General features: G+C 59.4%; 1 protein-coding gene across 1 annotated transcript in view; it reads right to left on the bottom strand.

The window, feature by feature from the left end:
• PTPRS (protein tyrosine phosphatase, receptor type, S) overlaps positions 1–9,649 on the bottom strand; it is a 91,042-nt gene that overhangs the window by 49,343 nt on the left and 32,050 nt on the right. Inside the window, exons 2-4 of the mRNA XM_012729411.1 lie at positions 7,460–7,649; positions 1,858–2,003; positions 1,209–1,350 (exon numbers count right to left, since the gene is read on the bottom strand). Of these exons, the coding sequence (XP_012584865.1) occupies positions 1,209–1,350; positions 1,858–2,003; positions 7,460–7,550 (379 nt within the window). The 5' untranslated portion in view covers positions 7,551–7,649. The remainder of the gene's footprint in view (positions 1–1,208; positions 1,351–1,857; positions 2,004–7,459; positions 7,650–9,649) is intronic.

Below are 9,649 nucleotides of genomic sequence, written 5' to 3'. Positions count from 1 at the left end.
GCCACCTCGTTCAAACCAGAGACCTCAACGGCGACAATCATAACAACGTCTGACTGGCCACGGCACCCCCCTGCAGGGCACTCGCTCACCCCCTTGGTTCACACACGGACCCCTTGTGGTGAGCAGTGTCCTCGTCCTATTTGGGACATGAGGAAACCACAGCTCAGAGAGAGGTTTCTTCACCCGCCCAGAGCCACACAGCTACCGCGCTACTGCTAACACTTGAACTCAAGTTGCTGGTCGCTGTGCTCACCGGCCTGTGATGCAGAAGGCAGCTAGGAGCCACACGATCACGTCCAGCCACTTCCCGGGGCAGCCAGCCCCCCCGAGTGAGGCCAGCGGGAGCCCAGCGGAGCTCCCACAGGCTCATGGGATGCACGGCGACGTGGAGGGCAGATGTTCCTGCCGGCCCAACTTCTGTCCCTCTTTGCTCCTTCTGTGGAAGAGCCCCTGACTAGCCCCAGCTACGTGGGCCGGCCCACCCCTGAGTCCGGGGGGACGCGTATTTGCCCCGGTGACGGCGCCCAGCTTGGGAGCCAGTAGTCCTGGGTCACGCGGTCCTCTCTTTTGGGCGGGGGCCAGGAGTCAGAGCTGATGGGGGAGGGGACCTCACCGAGCATATAGTTGATGTGGAAGAAAATAAACCCAGAGGCTGAGTGAGAACAGCGCCCGAGCCGGAGCCGGCTGACCCTGGGGCGAGCTGCTCCGTGGACGCCTCCCTGCGGTCCCGGCCACCTGCCTGCGTCCGGGCGATGGCAAACTTGCTCAACAGCAGCGGCTCCCGCGGGCCGGCTCAGAGCCGCGGTCACCGCCCAGCCGCGTCCTTGCACGCCGATGTCCACCCCACGCCTGGCCATCGATGCCCTTCTCGGAATGAACCCCCATCACTGAAAACGCGTGCCGGAGCACACCCCACCCTCTCCTCACGCGAACCAGTGCAAGTTGGATCAGTCTCGCGTAAAGTCGTAAGAGGATGATCAAGATGACAAATGAGGAAACTCTATTCCCTTAATGCTACTTTTTCCTGCAAAGGCTCGATAAATCCCTGCCAGCCCAGGCTCTGGGCCCCAGCAGTGTACAGGCTGGAGAGGAGAAATGGGGGGGCCCAAGGAGAAAACCCCAAAGCAAGGTTTCCAGAGATTCCTTTGGCATCTGTTCCCGAAACCCAGGGCCCGGCCCCCCGGTGCCCAGCCCAGGATGCCCAGTACCTCGGAGGACAGTGAGCTTGGCGTGGACCGTGATCTCCCCGACAGCGTTCTGGGCCACACACTCGTACACGTTCTCGTCGCGAGGCGTCCGCAGCGGCTGGATCCTCAGCACGGCTCCCGCACTCTCGTCAAACTCAATGGTCTGCGGGGGGGCAAAGAACAGGGGAGACCGGGCCTGGGTGACCGGAAGAAGAGCTGCTTTTGCGCATGTGTGGGTGCCCAGAGTGAGGCGGCACTGGAGGCAGGAAACGAGCCAGGGTGTGCCGGGGAGGGGCTGGCTGGGGGTGTGGCAGTCCCCCTGTGTGGGGCAGGCGTGGAAGGCACGCTGCAGGCGGACCTGGGCGAGTGTGACCACGCGACTCTGGGCCGTGGCGCGTGTGACCGCGTGCGAGTGAGAGCTGACAGGGCAGGGCCTGCCTGGACGCCACGAGGAGACAGAGCTGCCCAGGCAGGTGGGGACATGTGGCAGGGCAGGGCTGGAGAGGTGCCCAGGCAGGCTCGGCCAGGGCTGGCACCCAGGTTACATCTGGGCAAGAGTCAGATCTGACTTCGAGGACCGAGCCGCCACGGCTCCACCGTGAAGCTGAGGTGAGGGTGACTCCAGGCCGCACCCCCTCCCCACACCCCCCACCCCCGACAGCCAACTCACCTCAAAGCGCTGCGAATTGACCTTCTTGCCCTTCTTGTTCCAGGTCACCCGCGGCTTGGGGTCTCCTGCGGCCTGGCACACAAAGGATGCCACGCCCCCTGAAACTCCGATCTGGTCCTTGGGCTCTTTGATGAACCTGGGGGGCTCTGAGGATGGAGCAGAAAAAAGAAGGGGCTCTTGTGAGCCCAGGTTCACGGCCAGGACTGCTTGGGGCTCTGCAAACATGCCCTCTCTCCCTTTCCCTGACATGGGACACCATGTGGGCCCCATCAAAGGGCTGGACAGAGAAGGGGGAAGGTGGAGAAGTACCCCTCCCCCCACCACGCCTTCCCCAGGCCACCTCTGCACCACAGCCACGCGCACTCACACGTGGACACAGCCTCACACGGGCAGACCCACAAAGACCCAGTGCCACTGGAGGGGAGACCTCCAGCCTTGGGCCTCCAATGTCAGTATTTGAAGGCCCACCACCGTGGCCAGCCAGATCCTGGAGGAAATGTGGCCACAGATAGCCTGGCTTCATTTGCTTGGGGCATTCGGGGAAACTGAGGCACCTAGCAGGAAAAGCAGGGAACTAAGGGCCAGAGCCAGTGTTTGAACCCAGGGCTCCAGCACTGATGCCCATGTGAGGCGTCCAGCACAAGAGGGCCAAGCTGGAGCCAGAAGCGCCAAGGGCGACCAGCTTTTCCAAAGCCTGCACAGTGGCTGTCACCAGGGCACCACTTACTGAGCACCAAGGGTCTACAGGCGGCACAGGCAGGAGCCTCATGTGCCAACAGTGCTGAGGGGCAGGGCCATCGTAGCCCTGTTTCACACTTGAGAAACTGAGGCACAGAACAGGCAAGGCACTCGCCTTCACAGGCAAGCTCATCAGTGGCTACACTGTGGTATGAACTGGGGTGGCCGTGCCCACGTTTTGGGACCCACTCCTTAATCTGGTGTATTCCGTCTCTCCAGGAACATCTCCGACAGGAACTGGGCCTAACACCTGAGCACCTGAGGTAGGCTACGCTATCCAGTGAGTTTATCACCCTTGTTTTCTTTTTATTGACTTTACATAGTAACCTTTGAATCCCCCAAAGGGATATTGGGTTTCCAGTCACTGTAATGCTACAATGCATCCCAGAAAATGAATTCAGTTACTTCTGAGATTTGTTTTTTAAACCAACTCAAAGACTGTAACATACTTACAAGGTCCCTCAGGAAACAAACTGCCTACCCAATAAGAGATTGATTAAATGAAGAAACCGAGTGGAATACTACACAGCCAAGAAAAGGAAGCGGGGCTCCTTTTAAACAAACACTCCTGCATCACATAACAGTGTTTTGGTCAGTGAGGTACCACATACACACCAGAGGTCCCCACAGGCCCCACCACCGAGACTAGGTGTGTCTTGGGCTGTGCTGCCTAGGTTGTATAATTATACGTTGTGACATTTGCACGATGACAAATTCACCCAGTCACACGTTTCTTAGAATGGATCCTTATTCCTAAACAATGTATTTAAAGATTAGCTAAAATTGTATTTTAAAGTGAACAAAAAGGCAAGCTGATTAAAGAAAATATGAAGTAAAAGTCCGGTTTCTGAGATGAACAACTCAGGCTTGAGGAACCCTGGGTCTCTGGGTCTCCAAAGTTAGTGGAGAAACTCAGAACCGTGCAGGTTGACCTGGAGAGCTCTGGAAGCTTGAGAAGCTGAAGGCCTCAGGTCCCAATTTGTTGGAACAGGCCTGTTTCTCCCACCTATGGCAGGCTGAGCTTTGAATGAGGCAGAGTCCTCATCTAGTACTTTGACTGTCACCTCCCTCATCCAAGGATCCACTCTCATTGATAATGACCACCTCTCCTGAATATATGACCACCTCTCTTGAATATCAGTAGAGCCATTGTATGTAGGTATGTGTGGCCTCACTCAGCCCTAGTGTATCCTGTGACTGCTGACCCATTATACCAGTGGGACTGTACAGATTCAGGAAGATTAATGACCTTGCATGAAATAACAGCTCAGAAGCGACAACGCTGGAATTTAAGCCAGTCTCTCCACCTCCAAGTCTGGATTTTGCACTACTATCAACTCCTGGCCTGGAGCCTGATTGAGAAGTTTTGCTTCATGTTGGGCTCTAGACAAAGCCCTCCTCTCTGGCTCTGCCTGGCTTCTTCAGAGCCTCCAAAATGGTGACCCTGGCCATCTGCACCCCCAGCCAAGGTCCTGGGGCCAAGTCCCTGTGGCTAGGTCAGCAACCTCACTTCTGGGAAACTCTCCCCTCAGGAGGAACTGGGAGGAAGGGCAGAGCTGGCCATGGATAACAAGAGGCATCCAGCTAGTGGGGGACACACCCCCGGAGCAACCACCAGTCCAGGACTAAGACCTGGGGAGCCTGTGTTTCCCTCCCCTGCTCCTTCATCTGGCAGCTCCAACCTTGGCTGGGCCAGCATCCTGCCCAGGGGAGTATCCTCAGCTCACCACAGGCAGGGCCAGGCGACCCGCTGTCCCCAGCACTGTCGTATCCCCGTTGCCCACTCTGATCATGCTCGGGGCAGGCCCTGCTCCCTGGGGCCCCACCTAATTCCTCCTTTGATGTCTGATGTTCTAGGGGAAAATGGTGTTTTGACCTGATGCCCACTGATGACCCAATGAAGACGGAGGCCCTGGGCTTCGGTCTGCAAGGCAGATGCCTCCTCAGCCTCTGTCCAGGCAGCTCTGAGAGCCCACCCCCCCCCCCCCCAGAAAGCCACTGTGCCTGCTGCATTCCCCCACCAGAAAATCCCTTGCGGATACTCAGGTCGCCTCAGATGCCTCCCCACCTCTTCTCGCCCGGGGGCTTCAAATGCAAGACAGACACACTGGGGTACGGCCGGGGCTTTGGAACAGCAAGTGCTTTGTGCTTGGGACTCTGCACAGTCCCACGCCCAAGTCACAAGCAGCCACATGCTGGGAAGGGACAGTGAGCAGCCCAGGGCCAGCCGCTCTGTAGACAAGGTTGTGGGTCTTCACTGACTGACAGCACCCCAAGTCCCCCTGGATCTGACACGAGGAGACCTAGAGGTTTAGAGCGGTGATACCTGAAGGCCAGAAGGGCTTGGCCCAGTCTCTCTTTTTCCATTTCAGATTCTGCAGTCAAGAATCTGTTGCCAGAGCCAGAGCCCCACCCACTCGTTCCCTCCAACTGCGCCTGGGATGGCCCCACGGCATCCTGGGAAGGCCCCAAAGGACAAGAGAACATTTCTGGCGCAGAAATCGCTCCTTTTGGTGCTGGGCTTGCTGAGGCCGGACACTCCCCTGCCCAGATGACTCCCCGAGGAGCTGGGTCACTCCTTGAGCCTGGCAATGCGAACCACAGGGCCATCTGTGGCTCTCCTGGTCCCCTCTGCTCTGGCCCGCTACCCCTGCCACAGTCTGTCCTTCCTGTAGAGCCACCAGAGGGTACCTGTGAGTCCCAGGCCTCCTCCACCCAAGTCCCTATAGATAAAAGCCCAAGAGCTCCCAGGGCCACTAGCCCCACCCCTCCGCACTTCACCTCCTCCTTCCTGCCCCTCACTCACTCTGCTGCAGTCACACAGGCCAACACACCAGCCACAGTCCTACCCCAGGGCCTTTGCATAAGCCATGCTCTCTGCTTGGGACATTCCCCGCCCCCTGCCAGGTCAGATGTCTCCGGTCAGGTGCTCCCGCCTTGTTGCAGCTTCACCTGCCTCCTCCCATCTGTCTATAACGCAGCCCCCCACCCTCCCCTCACAGCCCCGTCTCCCGGCCTATCTGTCTTGAGCTCCCGCCTGTTCACACCCAACATACTTACTTTCTCTCTCTCATTAAATTATCAGCCCAGCTCCACTGCCAGTGAGATGTCTGTCTTGCTGTAGGCCCCTAAGCCAGAGCCTGGCACACAGTAGGTTCTCATTAAAAAAGCCCTGGCCAAGAGAGACCACAGACCCACCTGTGGTGACTCAGCAAAGGCAGAATTGGAACCCAAGCCAGGGCAGGCTCCACACTCCACCGGCAACCCCCAACACCCCACCCCAATGACTACTTTGTAGCTGTAGTTTCTCCAAAACCTGTAAGTGGGGACCATCCTGGCTTCATCGCACCCAGACTGGCAGTTTCCACAGGAGCAGGAAGTCAAAGCAGTGAGTGAATTATTTGCTCAGCCAGGCAAGGTAAATCAGTGGTTCTATCTGGGCGGGGCCATTTTTGTCTGGCGACACCTGTGGCACCTGTGGCACATCCTGGCTCCAGGCAGGTGGGCCGCGGAGGCTGTTCCACAGCTGCGGCGCCCGGAAGGGCTCCCACAGAGAAGGAGCTGGCTCCCCACCTTCAGCAGCGCCAAGGGGAGAGATAGCCTCGTAGCGAGTCATGACTGACTGACTGAGAAAGCGAAAATGCCTAGTACCGCCGGCCTAGAACGCCACTGTGGGGACCGGGTCCAGGCAGACCGGGCCGGGGGCCTGTGTCCCCGCCAGGCCTGGCTGCTGGCCCCGGCGGTGTGCCACGGTGGTCAGCAACCTGGACTCTGGTTCAAATCTCAGCCTAGTCACTTCCTGGCTACAAAGTGAGCCTACTGTGCCTCAGTTTCCCCCTCTGTGCAATGGGGAATCATCTACCTCATCAGGTGTGGTGGCTGATCTGCACACTGCATGTGTTTATTAAAAAAAAAAAACAAACACGAAGGAAAAAAACGGATGATTCGGGGGTGTTATGTGAATGACACTCTTGCCTGGCAGCAACGGTTATTGTGCTTGCGGTAACTCGAGACTGTAGACCTATTATGTGCTAAGCAGCGTGAAAGGGCTTGCTCATGTCCTGGGCCCAAGAGCACTGGGGTGTGAAAACGGTGTGAGTGTCCTCCTCAGCCGAGATGTGTCTCCAGCCCCAGTAGGCTGCCAGCAGAGCCGGGGTTCAAGTCCTGCCCAAGCATCCCAGTTTCTCTCCCTGCTGGTTTTACTCTGGGTCCCTACGGGCCCAAGGGGCACCTTGCTGTGTTTGGGGAGCAAGGGGGGGGTTCTTGGTGTTATAGTCAGGCCCGACCCTCATTCTCAACACACACTTCTGTCAGAAGTGCAGACTTCTTCCTCCCTAAGTGATACCCCAATCTCTCTTTACCTCCAGAACTTTCCACTAGGAATGCCTGTCCATCGCCAAACTCCTACACGCCCACGAAGCCCTAGCTTCAATGTCCTGTGGCCGAGAAGCTTCCCTTGGTTCCACCAGGGAAGGTTTGTCTGCCTACTTGTCTGAACTCTGGCTAATTCCTAGCAATTTCAAGTAAGTCTCCGCCCCTCCGAGCCTGTTTCTCTCATTGAAAGATGTAGAAGGAAATGGAGTAGGATTTTGTGGGGCTCCAGGAGGGTGAAACAGATAGTCTGTGGGGAGCAGTGGGCTTGGTGCAGGGTAGGCCGGGAGCCAGACATCACCATCATTACCGTTACTGTTTTATGAATGCCACCGCTGTCATTTCCCTGGAATCCCTCAGGGCCTGACGCACCGTAAGTGCTTCTTCGGCCTCATTCAAGGAGCACAGAGGCGCTGGTTGGCAACACCAAGCGCCCGGGGAGGCCTCGCGCGCCCGTACCGTAAGGCGCCCTCCACCCCGCACCAGCTCTCACCTTCTGCGGCGCAGCCTCCGACCAGCAGGACCACGAGGAAGCCCACGGGGCCAACCACGGACGCCACGCCGGGGCCCCGGGCAGGCGCCATGCTTGGCAGGGACCTGCAGCCTCCGGCCTCCTCCCTGGAGGGGGGTGGCCCCCCGGTCCTTACAGACAGGCCTTGAGCGGAGTGTCAGACTGGCAGCGTCTGCAGAGACAACAGAGGGGTGGTGAAGGGTGATGGCGAAGGAGCATCTGGGGGAGGGGGAGGGAGGGAAGCAGTGAGGGTTGCGGGTGGGGGAGGAGAGTCAGGACAAGTGCAGGGAGGAGACGGGGTGCTGGAGAGAGCGTGTCGAGTCCCTGCTACACAGAGTATCTGTGCCCCCAAAATTCATATGTTGATGCATCTAACACTGAGGGCGTAGCGAGGCTCTCATGAATGGGATTAGTGCCCCAAACAGAAGGGACCCCGGGTAGGGCCTCATGAACGGGCAAAGCACTCTCACCAGACAGAAGCTGCCTGAGCTGGGATCCTGCACCTCACCCTCCAGAACCCCAGGAAATAAACAGCCACAGGCCTGTGGCGTCTGTGAGAGCAGCACATGAGTGCTGAGAGAGCCTGACACCCCCAAGCCCCACGCTGGCGCTGAGGCCCACCTCCAGGGGTGCTCACCTCCAGGGGTGCTCAGCTCAGGGGTGCTCAACATGTCGATCCCTCCCCAATGGCCAATGCTCGTCCAGACAACACAGCCAACTGTCCCTAAACCCAGCCCCATCTGGCTACCAGTTATACCCCCCACAGCACCTGCTCTAACCGCTTCCAGGCCGTCACCTCCAGACACCCAGCACAGGGCCTCAGAGCTCCTCTGACTGGAGGTGCGGCCACCGGGCTGAGCCTTCGTCCTCACAGTGCCCTCTGCTGGCACCGCTGTGCCCCCACAGCTGCATGCCCGGTCAGCTCAGTGGTCACTTCCCAGGAAGCCCTCGCTGCCCCTTGAAGGGAGGCCCCCAAGCCCCACTCCACATCCCAGTCTTCAGAAAAGACTGAGGCTCCCCGCCGCGTGCTGATCGGGCCTGCACATAATTGCAGCGCTGATCAGGAGCACGCTCCCGAGGCACTCGGGTCCCTCCTTTCAGGGACCAAACTCCAGGCCGGTCCCCTCCCCCATCTCTACTTTGTCTGGGACCAGGAGGGAGGGTCAGGAAGGGGCTGCAAGGGGCCCAGGAGGAGAATGGATCAGCCCTGCACCCACCCCAGGCGGGTCCAGCCCTGGCCACAGGGCCGGGCCGCATAATGACCGGACAGCCCCTGTGATTGTGCCTCCCAAAATACCCTGCTGCGGTCACCCCACCCAGCCCCGCCCCAGGGCAAGGCGAGGTTGTGGGCCAGGTCACAGCCGCAGTGGGGGCAGAGGAGGGCGGAGCCTGGACGGGGATGGCTGAACACGCACACAGTCAGGCCAGATGAGGAGGGGCCTGGCACCCTGGCCGCAGGCAAGCTAAGGCAGATGGACACCAGGTCAGGGTGCATCCACACTGCCAGTGACAGAGACAGGCCCATGCGCAGTCAGGCACATAAAACCCGCGCGGAGTGAGACCGCATGCACGTGCAAAACGGACCTCAGACACACGGTCAACAGAAATAGTCAGTCATGCGTTTCAGTCAACGAGGGACCACAGAGGCTGTGTCACAGAGCCTGGGTGTGCGGGAGGCTGGTGTGCAGAGCCTGGTGTGCAGAGCCCGGGCATGCGGGAGCCTGGTGTGCAGAGCCTGGGCGTGTAGAGCCTGGTGTGCGGAGCCTGGGCATGTGGGAGCCTGGGCGTGCAGAGCCTGGGTGTGCAGAGCCTGGGTGTGCAGAGCCTGGGCGTGCAGAGCCTGGGTGTGCGGAGCCTGGGTGTGCAGAGCCTGGGTGTGCGGGAGGCTGGTGTGCAGAGCCTGGGCGTGTAGAGCCTGGTGTGCGGAGCCTGGGCATGTGGGAGCCTGGTGTGCAGAGCCTGGGTGTGCAGAGCCTGGGTGTGCGGAGCCTGGGCATGTGGGAGCCTGGGTGTGCGGAGCCTGGGCGTGTAGAGCCTGGGTGTGCGGAGCCTGGGTGTGCAGAGCCCGGGCATGCGGGAGCCTGGGTGTGCAGAGCCCGGGCATGCGGGAGCCTGGTGTGCAGAGCCTGGGCGTGTAGAGCCTGGTGTGCGGAGCCTGGGCATGTGGGAGCC

This window comes from Condylura cristata, unplaced genomic scaffold (assembly GCF_000260355.1).
Source record: "Condylura cristata isolate star-nosed mole 26May11 unplaced genomic scaffold, ConCri1.0 scaffold00025, whole genome shotgun sequence".
Classification (NCBI taxonomy): Eukaryota; Metazoa; Chordata; class Mammalia; order Eulipotyphla; family Talpidae; genus Condylura; species Condylura cristata.
Note: the sequence above shows the minus strand (reverse complement) of the source record. Positions and strands in the feature narration are given on the sequence as shown.